Here is an 18,333-nt window from a genome sequence, read left to right on the forward strand (position 1 = left end):
TCAGCGTGGATTGGGGACTTATCTATACGCACTCATTTCTCCCCCATTATTTTATTTTTTTTTCCCGGTGATCGCGTCTCCTTCAGCCCCCAGTGAGAAATTGAGCAGAAAACGGGAGGGTATGGCACACACTAGCCTGACTCGGACCAGTCTAGGCAGTCAACGTGACTGACAGGAGGAAACGAAATGGCTATAAGTCCATGTGGAAGTATGGCTAATCAGATCGAAAGGGGGCGGGATGAGGGAGCGGATTTCGAGAAGTGTCAAGTTTGGTCGAAACGCTATTTAGATCGAGCCCGTTTCTTGCGCTGGGGTGCAGATATTCAAAGTGAGTCGAATGCGACGAGAACTGCAAATTGTTCTTTATGTTCTGTGTGCAACTCGCCAAATGCCTATTAAATAAAATCGTCCAAAATGTGTTACTATGAGTATCATATGGAATACCATTTCCTGTATCAACATGTCCTGCTCCGGGTAATCATAGAGAGCTCATAATAATAATAATAATAATAATAATGAATTAGCTATATTGCTCCTTCATTTGTGCGGGTTATACCTCAACAATTAACTCGGTTAGACAATAAATGTTAATTAACTTACGCCAGTAGTCTAACTATCCTCGTCGTTGGAAGGATCCTTTATATGAGTGAAAGCAAAGAAGTGACCTATTTTTTTGTGGAATAAGCCCATTAAACGTTCTGGATTTGTAATTGCACCTGTAGCACTACTGGATGTTTGGTGATGAAAAACTACGATGAAAATGTAATTGGCTTTTATGTAGGCTTTGGGGTTTCATTAGTGCGCTAAGACGAATGTCGCGGTCGACATTAACCTGAATATAAGACGATATAAAAAATGATCTGGTTCCATATGAAAATGCGTGTTCATTGTGGTCATGAGCATTCTGTGAATATTAGCAGAATTTTATCTTTACTTACTGTCTACAATATTAAACATTTGTTTTCGCATAAAAAATTAGACCTACTCTTCTTTTTCTTGTTCATTCCAAATTAGGTCAACTGAATTATTTTTACCCAATGAGACTATGATGATTGTCTTTGGATATCTGTTGAACTTTATCCATTTACTTGTAATTCGACTTCCAGGAGGGAAGTGCCTTGTTCCTGGGATAAAGTAAGTTCCAAAGCATTTTTTACATTAGAAGACACTGCTGTAATAATCATTTGTATATATGAGATTATTTAATTTACCCTGTATTTAACATACCAATCAATTATCTTTTAACAAAAAGCACAAATAATAATTCCCCAAATTAGACACAGACCTAAAATATGCACCTTTTCCCAGAAAAAAGTAGCATTGCTCTGTCACTCCATTGAATTGGTTTTCTTACTTTAGACTTGGTATTCAATTTATGGAATTGATTAGCTATGTTTAAAAAATTCTGCAGAGGTCTTTTCTATGTACAGTATATAATTTTGTTTGAAAAAGTACTTTTTCTCGTTGTGCTCCCTACATCTAGCCTACCAGATTTACAGCAATTATTTCATAATGATTAATACCTGAGGATCAATAAAAGCGGGGCAGCATGGTGCATGGTGATCAGCACTGTCATCCCACACCTCTGGGACCAGGGTTCGAGTCTCTGCCATGACTCCATGTGTGTGGAGTTTGCATGTTCCCCCTCTGTTGTTGTGGGGTTTCCTCTGGGTGCTCCGACTTCCCCCGTAAGCCCAAGAATATGCTGAGGTTAATTGAAGTTACCAAATTGCCCATAGGTGTGAATGGAGTGTGAGTGTGCCCTGCGATGGGTTGGCACCCGGTCCTTTGTTGTTCCCTGCCTTGTGCCCATAATCTATAGACCTTCTGTGACCCTGAATAGGACAGACAGTTGCAGAAGATGGATGGCTCAATAATAATTTTTTCTCAATGTTACACTTGCATTGGGGTAGCGTGTACCTGTGTTCGGAAGGTTGCTGGTTCAAAGCCCGTGGTTAGGAGAACAATTTCATTGTTGGGCCTTGGAACAAAACTGCAATTGCTCCAGGGCTGACCCTAGTTTTTCAATCGTTTGTGTCTTTAGATAAAAGCATCTCCTGAATAAATCAATGTGTTATATTGACAGTTATATAAATAGCATTATATTTGTTTACAACAAGTACTCTTCAAGTAAAAAGGAAAAAAAACTCAATACACACTAAAATAATGAGGCATACTGGGAGGCTTGTGCTGTCATCAGCTCAGCTGATGTTTAAACCTGGTTAAAACAAGTTAAGTTGAACAGTTTTATTTAGGTCCACAATGATTAATCAAATAAATATACATAAATGATGAACATTAACTTTATAACTATCATAACATTCCTTTTAAAACACAATTTTAATAACATGTCTGCACTGTCTAGGTGTCATTTTGAGGTATATCCAATATAGGAAATCAATCAAATAAATGATTATAATTGTATCATCTATAATATCTTTTTTTTGGGAGAGGGGGGCACGGTGGTTACTATTGTTATTACACACCCTTGGGGTCAGGGTTCAAGACTCCACCCCAGTTCTAAGTGTGTTATTGTGGGGTTTTCTCCAGTTTTCCCCCACTGTCCAAAAACATGATAAGGTTAATTGGAAGTGCCAAATTCCCCATAGGTGTGAATGCTGTGTGTGTCAGTATGTGTGTGAGTGTGCCTTGTAATGATTTGGCACCCCATCTTACACCCATACCTCCCAGAATAGTCTCTGGACCCCCACGACCCTGAATAGGACAAGCAGATATAGAAGATGGATGGATGGATGGATGGTTGATTGTGCTGTCATTAGCTCAGCTGCTGGTTAAACCTGGTTTAAAACAAGTTCAGCTGAACATGGTGAGTAGGGGATTGAAGCTGATGAGAAATTACTTGTTTGTTTCATTAAGTAGACATATCTGTTACCTTTTAGCAACAGGCCTAATTGGGGAAAAAATCTTTTAAGATGTGCTAGGTTGCAGTAAAGGTTAGTCAATCGCAAAATGTTTGTCTTTAAAGATTAAAAATTAGGATTAGTAAGTACAAAGCATAACTCTCAATTAAAAAAAAAAAAAGCCTAGTTCCTTAAGATTTTAAAGGTAGTCTACGTAAGCCTAGCCCATCAATTATACACAAATTTGTTTCATAAGAGTTGCTTAACACAATTGCCTACAAATTGAAATATTTGAAATTATTAAATTGTTTATTTGTAACGTCTGATTTCGGACATATATTAAGTACGACCATCTCTCCTTAAACTGCAACTGAACCATGTACAAAGCTGGTATGAACTGAAGAAACAGCGAACTGAAGATAAACAGTGCCCACTAGCGGTGGTTGGGTTATTTCTAAAGGGGCTCTGCAATTTTGTTAGTTTAAAACGGAGGTGCGACTTAAACTGCAGGCTCGGAGGACACAGAAAGGGAATTTAATGGAGACTACTGTTTAAACAGTAATCTACATTTAAGCTAATGACAGCGCAATTTCCGCGCAGACAATTAGGACAAATAACCAGAGTGACACCGTGTGGACATACATTTTGACCGTTTACCTGAAAACCATGAATAACGTTTACCACTAGATGGAGACAGATCAAACAATTCCGTCCCTGATCAGGGGTTGAGGAATCGTTTACCTGTTTGGAATATCTTACTGTGGAAATAATTGATAGATTTAAACATGCAGCATGAAGCATGTCATTAATGCAGCATATAGCCTGCCCTACGTGGTGAAAGTCTCACTAAACCGGTTTTCCTTCTAAAGGAGAAAAGAATTCAAGAGTGCTATTTAACTTTAGTCACGTAAATGTTTGTTTTTTGCAGATTTTTTTTTCTTGTAGTACAACAAACCTACTAGTTTTGAATCGCAGGACAACTGTTGTCCACGCTACGATGCTACTGTAATATCTCTATTGCATGATCTATTTTACCTCGTGGTATTACCTCTGGTTTTTGCCATTTTCCTTCGTTTGACCAACAAGATATTGCTGTTGGTTGTTATAATATTTCACCATCATAAATTGCACACTAATAAATGGAACCGTGCACATGTACTAGCTCATTGGGTATGTAGTTTCTCCAGGAGTAACCTTCATGACTGAAAAAGTTTTGAATGTATTGCAAAACAAACATTCCTCCAGAAGATATACAATCACTTAAAATTTCTACGCCAGCGCTTTCCAGCGAGCGTCCGGGAAATGATTACACCCAAAAAGTGCTTTCGTTTAAAGTGCGGATGTTCATACTTCCTTGAGGCGAAATGATTAAGGTGCCTTACAGACTGTCAGCCCCTTTCATCGGAGCTACGCTCGGTATCGACAGACACCACATTCGACGTAATATGATGTTTGTACCTGCACTGTGTGACAGCTGCCGAAACTATCTCTGGATACGCGTGGAATTTTCATGCTTACTTTAACACGCTGAACGTTTTGCATAATACGGGAAGGAGTGCAGAAATATATGAACTTAGTTTTGTAACTGGGGAAGCACGATGTTTTGAAATGACCACAACTAGCAGCGGATTGTTCTTGTTATGGGTGAGAACAATATTCCAGCGCGTCTCCTAGAGGATCATATATGTTTTATGTGGCCCTGCTATGAAAATATTTACTTTAACACCAATCGCAGTTAAGGATTCCGGTATAGTTGTTGACTTTTTCTGACTACATAATTTGGTGGAGTTTTAAAAAAAAAAAAAAAAAAAAAAAAGAAAACTAAATTAAGCCGCAGGCCGCAATATGGTTATATTAATTCCTGGAAATACAACGGGTTAAAATTCAGAACTCGTATGCTTGCCTCGGTTTTATTTAACAAGCTATGGAAGGGTGTTGGCAATGGTGCCACCGAACATGCATTTGCTTCCTATCTGAAGAAGAGAGGAAGGAGATCGCCTTGGACAGAGAAATCGAAAGGATCTTAAATCTTCAGAAGAAAAAAGAACGCAGGGAAATCAAAGTACTGTTACTTGGTGAGTGTGAGTTTGTGAAGAAATATAACATCACTTGATTACTGCGTGTGTTTATGTTTGCGTACATAGCAAAGTGAGTAGTGAAATTTCCATATTTTTTTCTTTTAAAATCTTTTCTAGAACGCGGTGCATTTGCAGCACTTCTCAGTCGTTGTTCATTGTTTTCTATTGTCCTGTAACAATATATTAAGGTACTGGGGAGAGTGGCAAGACCACCTTCATCAAGCAGATGAGGATTATCCATGGCCAGGGGTTCTCGGAGGAGGAGCGGCGAGACTTTGCCAAACTGGTCTTCCACAACGTCTTTACTGCTGCCAGGGCCATGATACAGGCTATGAGCACGCTGAGGATTCCCTATGGCTGCACTGAGAATGAGGTGTGGCTGTGGGGTCCGTAAATACCCCATCTTTTAGTGCTGGATGCTCCATCTGTGACATGCGCTGATGCATAATGTGAGCCTGTCTTATCCTCAGCTGTACGCCCAGTGGTTACTGGACGTGAATCCGCTGCAGGTGACCAAGCTGGACAGGAGTTACGTCGATGCTATCCGTCGCCTTTGGGCTGACCCCGGTATCAAGATGTGCTACACCCGTCGCAGGGAGTACCAGCTCCTGGACTCGACTGAATAGTGAGTACCTATTATCACCTGTATTTATACATGTGCTTCAATAACTGTCACTGAAATGGCTTCGATCACTAGATATACAGACTTCTCAGTGGCCTCAAACCCCACATATACAGGCTTTAAGAGTTAAAAATATGGTCCTACTATATTTATTCAGTTGGAAGACAATAAGGATTTTTATTGAGAATAATGCCATGTTCAAAAGTTACTGTATTTCCAACAGCAGGGCCAGAAATCACAGCGTGGGGGGGGTTGGCAGAAAATCAGATGGGCGAGTCCCATAATGATTCACTAGGCCAGGAAATCACACTACAGACTAAACTACATATTTTTAATCAGTTTTTAAATGACCCGTGGCATTACTAAGACCAACCAACAGGCAAACAAAAATCAGTTTGCCTCTCAACAGCACTTTTCCTCTAACCACACACACACACACATACTTGTTAGACACAATCGCTTTATCGTACTGTATTGCTCGCTGTGGTGCTGCATGGAGGGGCCTGAGTTCCATCTGGGTGGGCCCAGACCGTAGGTTCTTTCTGAAAGAGCAGGATCAGTTCTACAGTGATCAGAAAAACTACGCACTGCCGAAATAAGCCATGTTCGCCCAGTAGAGGGAACCAGATATGTGCAAACGCATGCATTCAGATCAGAGCGTAACCACTTCATTCCAGAATATGGAACTCCGTACTTCCATTAACACTGTCCTGTAAGTCCACAAACTGCTATGTGCTGACCGATTGTGCTCAGTCGTTTGAGGTTCCGTGTTTCTATTCACCTTACTTATTAGTCAAATACGATGCCTTACCAAATGAAGGGAGAAAGATAAGAATTATAAGAAAGTGTAATTTAATTCATAGCTAGAGTGGTGTTTTATCGGCTGGTGGCTGCGCACGGGGATGGGGGTGGGGGGGGGGATGGGGGACAGACTTGATTCTCCTGTTTTGTTGCTGTGTGTGTTTTCCAAGTTGCCATGAGGATGGTACACATGCTGCGGACTAAATCGTTCGAATTAACCTTGGCAACAAAGGGAACCAAATCGAATGAACTAATCATGTCATGACTAATAGTAGTAAGTATAAAACAGAAGTGCTTAATAGTAGTCTTCAGGCGTGGGTACAAACTGTCACCATTGACATTTAGTCATGATATTTTGCACCAGTCACCATATGAGCCTCAAACGACAATGCCCACGATCGCCATTATGACCATGAGAGCAACATAAGTCACCCCTTCCTTCCTGACCAGCTTCATGACAAACTTGGAGCGCTTGGCCACCCCCGACTACATTCCCACCGCTCAGGATGTGCTCCGAGTCCGCGTTCCCACCACCGGAATCAATGACTACTCCTTCACACTCGAGAAGATCTCCCTCAGGTAGGTTGCCTAGGCACCTCATCCTAGAAGAGACTTTGCCACACCAAGCTGGATCACATCGTGAACTTGATGGCGAGATCCCATCACCTTCAGATAGTTGACTCTCCTCCATGAACGTCTTTTAGAATCTAGGTGCTTTTAGGGTCGAAAGACTCTATTAATTCCAAATAAAAACACTCAGAGCAACTCCAGGCATTTGATCTGAAGTACCCAAGACACTGTAACAGGTTTTGCATCCACCATCGATCAAACTGGCACTAGAGACACAGCAATGGCATGAAGATTTATTTGGGTGGTTTAATGCATTTGCCCATTGATCACCAGTCCTGTCAATGCAAGTAACTGTTATTGAATTCATTCTCGGGGACAAACCAACCATCCCATACCACCACTATTGGTGTATCCCACCTGCAAAGGGGATTTGTCTGCAAAACTCATGCAACCAATTATCCTCACCCCCATTGTGTGACACATCCATTGTAACCTCAGTGTTTTATCGATTTTCTTATCGGTATTTCCCCATCTCTGAACATGGAGACGAGTTTGTTGTGACGTGATGCAGAGGATAGGTTGTCGCAACGGAGGCCGTTCGGCAGCGAATGCAATATGGGGGCCCACCCTAGCCGTAAATACGCCAAGGCAAGCTGTGAAAGACGGGCCCGGAACCTGACAGCAGGAGGAGAGGGAGTAGTCAGACATGGGGGTGGGGGGGTCGGGGGCTGTGTGTGTAGCCAGGCGTCTGCACTGTACTGACTTAGCTGTTTGAACTGCCTGGTTGAGTAGACTGAGTGATTACTTCAATTGTACCAGCCGGACAGTGGGGACAGAGTGGCCTTTAATAGGAAAAATGAAGTTGGTAAGGGGGCATTCTCCAGGACACTAATATTAATATTTTAAAGCAGTCTATATCTTAAAACCGCAAAAAGAACCAATATTTGTCAGCCTCACATTCAATCAATAGAACAGATGACATTGACCCTGCGATACTTAGGTGTATGATTGATCTGAAAAGCCATTTCTGCGCGGCATTTTCGAGTCCTGAGGCTGTCCCGCGTGAATAACTGCTTCGTTTAAGCGAGCAGGCATCGATTTCTGCAGTGAGCGTCCTGTGCCTCCCGACCCCTATTCCGTGCAGGATCGTGGATGTGGGGGGTCAGAAATCGGAACGCAGGAAGTGGATCCACTGCTTCGAGAACGTCACCTCGCTCATCTTCCTGGCCTCTCTCAGTGAGTACGACCAGGTCTTGGAAGAGAAGGAGACAGATGTGAGTAAGAATCTGCCTTTGTTCCCGCGTATCTTCATATCCCTCTCAATGTCTGCATTTGTTCTTCCTTCTGTAGCAGTGCTGCCGCGATCACATTCATTCCCTAATGTTTTTTCCCCCCTCATTGTGGTTGGCATGACAACAGCGTTGTTAAAGCCCAACATTACCGCCACCAGTCTCTCTGATTCTACCCACCCGCCTTCTTTTCTCTCTCCCACTGTATTTTGTGTCTCCTTAATTTCCTGCGTGTTCTACTGTTTATGCATTTTGTTGCAAGACAGTACATAACTTTAGTGTTTCAGTAAGACACAGACTCCCCTACCTCCTTCCTGGGTACACCTACACAATTTTCATGAGGAGGCTCACACGTTGACTTGTTTTTTATCATTAAACTCTCCACCAGTAGAGATGATGCATGAAAACAGAAGGTCTATTTTAAAAGTCATGCAAAACATGATTGAATATTATGTACTGAACAGCTTGAAAGAAGGATAATTTTAAAAGTTTTAGATCTAGCACGATTTTTCTTTTTTTGGACAGAAAAGTTTGAGGATTTCAAAACTAAAGGTTGGAAAAGTATCAGAAAATAAATCAAACCATATGTCAGAACTGGTGCAGTTTGAGTGGCAGGAGAAGATCCAGAATAGTTCATTATCTGCAGCACAGAGATGTATACTCTGACCTTAATGTCTGGATTAGAACTTTATACCTGGACTATTCACAATCTTACTTCATAAATTGAGACTTGGCTATTTTGGACTTCCTTTACTGGGCCCTGAAGGATGGTTCCCCCTTTCAGTCTGGTTCCTCTAAAGGTTTCTTCCTAATAGGGAGTTTTTCCTGGCCACTGTCGCCTCTGGTCTGCTCTCTGGGGACACTGGACAGGGATAACGTTAAGTGCTTTGAGATAATGTGATGTTGTGAAAATCCACTGTGTAAATTTGAATTGAATTGCATTCCCAGTGTCCATCACTTCCAGTTTGAGGTCTGAGAGCTAGTTTACTGTTAGTTCTGACTCGAGGAAACTTAATCATAACTAGCTGGGGATAGTTTGATTACAGGGCATTTGATGAAATGTTTCTGTGTATAATATGTAACATACACAGAGGGTAATGGAATACACTGGCTGCCGGAGTAGAGAAGGTTCAGTCCTTAATTGTAGCAATAGGGCCAACTTCACCATCAACTAGAAATTAAATATGCAAACAAGTAGCACTGGGATGAATGGGCCTCTCTTGTCTGCTGGGTCCTACCTTCAGCTGATAAACCTGCATTGATTCCTTCTTTCTCCCCCAGAACCGGATGGAGGAGAGTAAATCGCTCTTCTACACCACCATCCACTCGCCCTGGTTTATCCGATCCTCCATCATCCTCTTTCTCAACAAAAAGGACATAATGGCCGAGAAGATCCAGACCTCCGACCTGCAGACGTACTTCCCCAGCTTCACCGGTACAACAGACGTGCTGAACCCCTGCTGACCGAATTCCTACGTTAACACAGGCCAGAGTAATAGGAGGTCTAATCATCACATTAGCCACATAAAAATATTCTCAGATCTGAATAAGTGGCAGTAGGGTAGCACTCGCACTTCAAAAACAAAAAACAGTAGTTTGCGGCCAATTCATGTCCATATTCAGTACTTTTAGGTTGGGTCACCAGACATACTAATGACACTTTATCTAAAGGTCTTCATAAAAGTATATTTTAGTGAGTCATTGCCATTTGTTAAATAGATACATATCACTGAGTCATTGATACTTCAGTCCTCTTCAACCCTGGCTGTGTTTGTACTGTTTATACTGGAGTTATCCGTGTAATGAAACTCCAGTGTTGTCTTAATAACACACTACAGCAGCTGTCAAGTTGTGTGGCTATAGAAATGTCCTGGGGGTTTGTAGGGCCTCATACACAGATGGTGTTGGGTGTTTTTCCTATATGGGAAGAATGAGACTCGGAAACCCACAGTGGACTGTCTTATCATGCTATTAGTCTCTGATTGGTTTAACCCAATTCCCAAAGGTTTTCCATTGGTTACCATGCTGTCAGTCTCTGATTGGCTGAACCCAGTCCCTGTTGATTTTCCAGTGGTTACCATGCTGTCGGTCTCTGATTGGTGTAACCCGGTCCTCATTGGTTTTCCATTGGTTACCCTGTTGTCAGTCTCTGATTGGTTTCACCCAGCCCCCATTCGTTTTCCAAGCAGTGATTGGCAGGAGATATATGCTCACACAAAGTCTTCTTTCTCTCATCACTGCAGAGCTGTTCTGGTTCCATTTCACGGTAGAATACGGAATGCGGGAAAGCTGTGGTAAACCCTGCCACCATTTACAGTCTCCCATGAGCCTCTCCCACACCCTGGCTGTGCTCTGTCTTATTCCCCGTGTTACCCATGGCAACCATATATACTCAGCTCTTCTCCTCACCCAGTGGCACCCCTAGGGGGTGGGAGAAAGTGCTCTTGCCATCTGACTGCACATCAGGATGGGGGGGGGGGGCAGATTGCAGATTATGCAGTGTTTTGGTTATTCCCCTTCCAACCTTCTTACTGCCTGGGTCTGGCAACCTTGATGCAGGTAATGCACCTTCAGCGCTGAATCTCTTGGGTGTTGGAACTGGGTTGCAGAGTGACATGCAGTGATGGTTCCAACCAGTGTAGTTCGAATTCTTTGTTTCCCCTATCGCCAGTACAAATTACAGGACATTAAAATGTGTTAAGGGTGCATTTAATGTAATTAATTTGTCACCTTGACTTTGATACTTGTAACCATTGATTATTTTAGCGTATAAATACATTAGCGTAATTAGGTTCCATAGTAATTTTAATTGGGGGCACAAAATAAAACACTGAAGGATCCTTGTTTGCTTTTTTTTAGCATTAAACTATCTGCAGTTAAAAAAAAAAATAGAATTGTAAAGATGCACAAACACTGCAGGAATCTGCAGCCATACAAATGGAGAGCTCCTTTGTCCTGCCATCCAGTGAAATGCAACAGCTGCACTGCCAACTGCACTATTTCAGCAGCTCCAGTTTAAGCTCACAGCTCAAATCGATGTACCTAAAGAGTCCTGAGCATCAGGAGTCTGCTCTTCATATGTATTTTACTTCCCCCCTTGCTGCTGCTCCACCTCTTCTACACCTTTATCTAACAAGCTGCTTTTCATGTCTGCTTTCTCTTCTTCTTATAGGACCCTGCCAGAATCTCTGTTCCTCATTCTTTCAGTCCTTTCTTCCATTCACTCTCACTTCCCGTCTGACCAGTCCCCTCGCTTCCCTGCTCTACTGGGCCCCGCCCCTTTCCCCGCCCCTTTCCCCGCCCCTGACGGTCTCCCACCTCCCGCAGGCAAGAGACGTGACGCCGAGGCGGCCATGCAGCACATTCGGCTGATGTACCTGCAGCAGACGGTGAAGAAGGACAAGAGGAAGGACGAGAAGGACAAATCCATCTACGTGCACTACACCTGCGCCACTGACACCCAGAACATCCGCGTCGTCTTCGGCGACATCAAGGACACCGTGCTCATCCGCTCGCTGGAGGAGTACTACTTGATTTGACCTCTGACCTGTTTGCGTCACGTCGCCGCTGAGGTGCCTAAGAAACCATAACGTAGAGCTTGATGCTGGATCATCACCCCCACCAGTAGTGGATTCGCTTCTCGGCGGGGGGCGGGGGGCGCCCTAGGCTGACATCAGCTTGGACATTAACGCATTGTCGTTACATTTTTCCTGACCCTGCGTGGGGCTCTGATGTTTGCCAGTGGCCTAGACTATAGCCCAGCATAGTACGTATATTAATCTTCTCCTGTCCGCCACCTTCAGGTGAAATCGTGGTGTATAAATTTTTTCACACCAGAATCTTAAGGAGAGGCCGCCCTGGGGCAGCCGAGGAAGCACCAGGAAAGAAGTTGCAACATGAAATATATTTATTCGACTCATGGCAATTTACTGGAATCGACACTAAACATCCCACGGGAAATGTGGAACTTCTTGTTATTGCTGAGTGCTGGACTCTGCTGTACTAATAAAAAAACAGGTTATAGCTGATGGAGCTAAAGTTAGATGGTGTCCAGTTACAGACCGATGTTAATGAATTTTTGCAGCATGGCGTCTGGCTTGCGTAAAAGTGTTACACACAAAATTAATTTTGAAATAATGCAAACTTTAAAGGTTGTTTTGACAGCACTGGAAAGCAGTGATTATAAGATAAATTTAAGCTTCACAGCCATTATGGCACATTTGGTGCAACATTTGGTGCTTATTTTAAATGTCATCACACAGGGATTGGATTATGCGTTTGATAGTAATTACTGCCTACTGGTTTCGTGCATATCATCACCTGTTTTTAGGTAATTACGTAAACATCAAGATTGGTAGACTTAAGCAGAAAGAGGATATGTCCCAAATGTGGACAAACGATAAGCATCAAACACTATCTGAATTCTGTGATGCTTCTCTTAGATGTTTGGGGCAATTGTATTTATTAGTAATTCACATTTTGGAATCAAATGACCACCCAACTGGATTCAGCTGAATATAGAATTTGGCTGCATGTTCCCAGGGACGTTCCATAGCTTGTCACTGGTCTGCATACTATTATGTATCAGTGCAGCATGCTGATGCATTTTGAGTCCTTGGATTCCAACCTTTTTCATGATTTTTAAAGTGAATGATCCCTCTGTATGTCTGAGAGAGGGACTCAGAACTCAAGAAGGAAATGCATGCTCATGATAATGAATGACTTTGAATATGTATGCACTTTATTGTGCAAAAGTCTTAGTCAAAGAAAATGTTTAAATGATCTTTATGTTAGTTTAAAACTATGATATTATGCCAGTCAAAGTGTTTTAGCTTAGTCATGTAAAAACGTCCCCTAAAGCCACCCCAGGATATGCAGCAACCTTCTGATATATTTCTGCACCATGTCTTTTATTTTGACTTAACCATTACCTCACTTTGCTAAGCTAATCAATATCTTCTCAAGTTATTTAAGTTAATTAATTGAGCTGTCGATGAAACTTAACAAATACGTGGAATGGCTGAGGTGCCCTTGAGGAGAGGTTTGGGACCTGAAGCCGTGTTCATCTAGCCATCCAGGAAGACATCAGTAAATTTTTGGAGAACAGAAGAAATTCTTAATTTCTTCTATCTTCATATTGTGTTACTGTTCATTTGAATATGTTCTAGTCTTAGGTTGGCTTTTTTTTTTCCTGAGTAAATATACACCCAGATAAAGAGCCTAAGATTATAGACCTGCCTAAGATTTCGGCACAGTACTATAAGTTGGCAGTAGACCTCCAACCACCATAAAAACGACGTCTGTCTCAGTAGTGTCACGTCTTCAGAATTACCTAACATGCAATTCCTCCCCACCTTTAAATGGCACAGGACAAATGGTGCGTGTTATAATGAACATGAAGCCATTACTTGTGCCCATTGTGTCAGTGATTTCATGGGTCTGTGAGCCGCTACGGACAGAAGGCTTCCGGTGCTAAATGGCCCCCCCGCTGGTACTCTCGACACACTCGTCACACTCCCCGGACACACTTACTGCTGTCCCTTCACACAGAGCTGAAGCTTTAGATTGTCCTCGTTTATGACAGTTTTAAAAGGCAAATTTGTCACCAGGGGGGCGATGAGAATAGCCGGGATTTCAGTTCTGTGAATTCCTTGAATTTCGTCCTTTATGTGACTTTCTGCAGCTTCGCTATTTAACCAATTATCAGTGGCACGGGTGACGAGTATTAAGTGATGCTGTGAAATGTTATCGTAAACCAGCATGGCGCGCTTACAACTCAAACAGTGAATTGCACAGGTGAAATGGCAGACGTTGCCGGAACGTGCGGAATTTCCAGTGGCCCGGCTAAGCTGTAGGGGAAATTGACTTAATCGTAAGAACGAAAAGGATGGAGAAGAAAAAAAAAGATTAGCCTTTATATTCCTACCTTTCAAATACCCAGGGCGACTGCCATTGAGGGTTTGTTAATGAGAATTTTCACATCCTAAACCTCTGGTGCCAGGAAGCCGTTATTAAGCTCTTAAGCTTACCTGCAATGACATGTTATTTTTTTTCCTACCCTGGTAGCAAACGAAGGCCAACTGCTTCCTTAGCAAATGAACTAAGTTAGGCCACAGTACCGGGGGAGAGAGTGGATGCCAGCAAAGGAGCAGTCTGCCCCAGTCCCAGGAGTTCTGGCTCCCAGCCCTAGGAGTTCTGGCTCCCAGTCTCCCTACTTCAGGAGCTATGATGTCCTTTTCCCTGCCACTGGTCCTACTGTGACACTTTTTATTTTTTTTTTACAAATTGTGTAGATGCCTAATTATCCGAATCGGCACCTTCCCTTAAGAAGCGAGACCTGCTCTCTGTCCGCTGACTAACATACCCCTTGTTTCCCGAGGTTTGCTGCCTTGACCGTTACATAGAGTCCTGGACCAGCCTATTAACCAGTCAGTACCTGCTCGTCTTGGCCGACGTTCATTTTTAAAGCCCAGCTCGGCATTGTTTCGCCCCCCCCTGAGCCTGGGATGTAGAAATAAAACCTGCTTTATGCTCATTATTATCAATAAATTCAGATAGGGCACTAAAGGTGCTTATTTGTTCATATCGTTTATTTTTTTGTAATTGCCTGTTTACAGTGGTTGCTTATATTAGTTTTATTCTTAATGTTTTTCCCCTTAGATAACACGTACTTTACTGGGTAACAGATTTGATTTATCTGCTGCTTCTTGTACTGCGGCTTATTAAGGCCGAGGAACACAGAGGGGGGAGAAGACTCAATTAAAACGGACATGAGACGAGTCGGCGAGGCCCCGCCGCGCCGGGGTGTTAGACAGGCCTTTGAGCACAAAGATGCCGCCTTGTTCTTGCCGCCTTGTTGCCAGTGCATGCCCCCGGGGGACTTCTGCATGCCCTGAATGTGCCTGCCGATGCCCGAGGATGAATATGAAAGACTGCAAATCACAGAGCAAATGTGGCGTGGCTCCTTGAGTCAATCAGGATGAGAGAATCTGCTAAATTATTGAATTTAATAGCGGTTCAGTGCCGAGAAAATCTGATTCCCGTGTCCTGATACGTCACGAACATGGTGAAGCTTAAAATGCTACCACCGTATTAACATTTTAAAAAGATACCGTTATGGTAATATCGTTACAGTTTTGACAAATGATTATATCAAGTGGGTTAGCGGTTAGCAGTGTAGCCTGACACCGTCTTGTGGGCTCAGAACACTCGCTTAGCTCTGTACGTGTGCAGGTTTCACGTGCTTCCTGTGTTTGTGCAAGTTTCTTCCATGTGCCCTGTTTCCTTTGTAGTCCAAAATGTCTGTGTGGTTTATCAGAAACTCCAGGCTTACACTGGGTAAGCAGCTATGGATGGTGGATGGACACCATTTACACATTAACAATGCCTTCATTTAAGCTCCTAAATTATATATATATATATGTATATATCAAATGACTTGCAATTACCATTTTTTTTTTGCCGTTCTCTGTTTATTAGTTTGTTCCTGATACGTTCTTAATGGCAGGTCAACACAATGAGCAGTAGTGAACAATACATGGAAATAAAACAGTATCTGAGGTAAAAAAGAAAAAAAATGAGGAGGGATAATTGTTTGAGCAGGATAACTGTATCCTGATCAAAGACAGGATGAACACAAGCTGGTTTACACTTCACCTCCTGGCTCTGTGATCACAGAGATCACAGCTCCTCCCTTTGCTGTAACCCCAAGCGGTCGGCTCAGGGTGAACGCGGGGACACGTTCCCTTTTCCCGTTCACAGACAGACAAGGCTGTCTCTGGGAGGCAGTGCTGTACACATGCTGGAGGTTTGCATTGCTGATTTGAGCCTTGCTAAAACGGCCCCTTTTCCTGACCCAAACCATTATGAGGTTCTGTGATAAAATGACCCAGCAAGTTGCAGTGGTTGTTAAATGAGCAAATGGAATTTTGGATGGTTCTCCTGCCTCTCACTGTGACACCCTCATTGGATATGGCAGCAGACTTAATGGAATAGTAATCGATAGTCATGCCAGTGACCTGTGTCCACTAAAAAACAGGCCATGTGTAAAGAGGAATTCCACACAAAATGATATCAGGCTTATTCTCTATCAGATAATGTTCACGGAAATTATTTTGCAGAGTAAATAGACTGTACCCTGAAGTATGCTATATCACTGCGGTTTCAAAGACAGCATCCAGACAGATGTTTCACAGCATCTGTCCATCACGGCCCCCGGGAATCGCACAAAAGTGTCGACGACTGGCTGGGAGCCGCACTGCCAGAAACGAAAAATGAAGATGCGAACCAGCCGTAGTTTGGTGGAGATCCCTAGCGGGGTGAAAAAGAGGGAATAAGTGGCCTGGCGAAGCGTGTCACAGGATGTTGTTTCAGCCTCATCAGGAACCCCAGCTGCCAGTTTTACCATTATGGCTGAAAAGCCCGATGGATACACAGTGCTGCTGTAGCAGCTCATCAGAGGGTTCAGATGGGCAATGTAGAGGACCTCCAACCTCTAGGGTCCACAAAGGTGGGGACTGGCTCATCTTCTCTGAAGAGAGAGAGAACATAATTATGACACTCACTGAAGCATGCTGAATTCACGTTATACGTTATATCAGGAGTTTGCAGCGTGGCACACTCAGTAAAATTCTCTCCCTGAATGCAGGACTAGTTGCACAGCCGAGGCCATAGTTCAAATCAGCTGGGGAAGTGGAGTATGACTGATGCTGTGTTGGATGGTCTGGGTGCCTCTTAGTGTTTATCACGCCTTTGTTAGCTGCAACACAGTTTGGCTCTGAAGCCACATCGCACAGAAACAGGGTTGCAAAATTCTGGCAATTTTCAAAGTTGGAAACTTTCCATGGGAAGTTACGGGAATATATGGGAGTTAATGGGAATAAACTGGAAATTTGATAGATTGCAGGTTAGCCTGTAACAGGAACCTTAAATTTAGTCACAAAAAAAATAAAACATCTTGACGGCACTAATAGTGGTATCATTGCGTAAGCAAGTGCTTATGAGTAATTATGTGTGCGGAAAAACACCCCAAAATAAGCATCTGCATCATAAGTCATATTCACGTGTGTTGTATTATTAATACAGTTTGCTTTCTTTGCCATATCTGACAGCTCGTGTGGAGTTCCACAGAGTTCACTATTTCCAAAATTCCCCATCTTAAATTTCTGGAAATATACCAGAATTTTTCTGCCCCTTTGCAACCCTACTCAGAAGTTACCAAAAGTTTTACACAGAAATGGATTTGGTTGAGGGTGGGCTATGGGAGAAAAGGGAAAACATAATTTAGTTGCTCCAAGTCATTAGTGGAAATTAGCAGAATCCATCTTGTTTTATTTCAGTGCCAATTGTTCCTCACACTGAGATGTAGATTTGCAGTGTACTGATGCTCCTGGGTCGCCACCTAATTATCTGTGTCTCTGTAGCAGCAGCTTACTTTCCTGAAAGAATACGTGGAGTAGGTCCAGTAGGAGGTCTCATAAAAGGCTTTATTCAAGGAACTTGAAGTGAATTTACTTAGGCAAAGGTCTCAAACTACCAGCCCACAGGCCAGATCCAGCCCACAAGACTGTTTCGTATGGCCTGTCTTGTTTTTACTTAATATAAATCGCCAAAATCTGTGGTTCGGTAATTTGGGTTTGAGACCCCTGACTTAGGGAAAAAATGCAAACATACATACATACATACACAGGGATGCACATTACTGGTTCGCAAGTATGCATTTGGCATATAAAGTGATACGTGCAGCAATTTCTTGGCATTGCAATGCAAATGCACATAATACAATTATGCATTTGCGCTGTTATGACAAGAAATTACTGTGCATTTTAACCTTTATGCAGCATACTTCATTTGTGGTATATATGTGCATGTGTGTTTATTTATATACACACTAACAGGATCACATTCAAAACGACCATAATGTGAAGTAAGATTACAGCAATAAAAATAAAACACTTTTAATAAACAACCATATTCCCTGCTCTAACTTCTTCAGCGGTCTCTCACGTTTGCCAGGCCCCCGTCACACACGTTACCGCCGTGTGCTCTTCATCTGTTCCCTTCTTCATTTTACACCACCAACAAATCCTCATTAGACTAGCCATCCATTGTGC

The 18,333-nt window shown here is 42.7% G+C and overlaps 1 protein-coding gene across 1 annotated transcript; it reads left to right on the top strand.

Annotated features, from left to right (window-relative positions):
- Positions 1 to 4,196: 4,196 nt before the first annotated feature.
- LOC111836595 (guanine nucleotide-binding protein subunit alpha-14-like) lies at positions 4,197 to 15,655 on the top strand. The gene is made up of 7 exons (XM_023798007.2): positions 4,197 to 4,936; positions 5,128 to 5,312; positions 5,410 to 5,564; positions 6,813 to 6,941; positions 8,077 to 8,206; positions 9,503 to 9,656; positions 11,549 to 15,655. The coding sequence occupies exons 1-7, from the start codon at positions 4,786 to 4,788 to the stop codon at positions 11,758 to 11,760; spliced, it is 1,116 nt and encodes a 371-aa protein (XP_023653775.1). The 5' UTR covers positions 4,197 to 4,785; the 3' UTR covers positions 11,761 to 15,655.
- Positions 15,656 to 18,333: the final 2,678 nt, after the last annotated feature.

The sequence above is a fragment of the Paramormyrops kingsleyae genome, chromosome 21, assembly GCF_048594095.1.
Source record: "Paramormyrops kingsleyae isolate MSU_618 chromosome 21, PKINGS_0.4, whole genome shotgun sequence".
NCBI classification, from domain to species: Eukaryota; Metazoa; Chordata; class Actinopteri; order Osteoglossiformes; family Mormyridae; genus Paramormyrops; species Paramormyrops kingsleyae.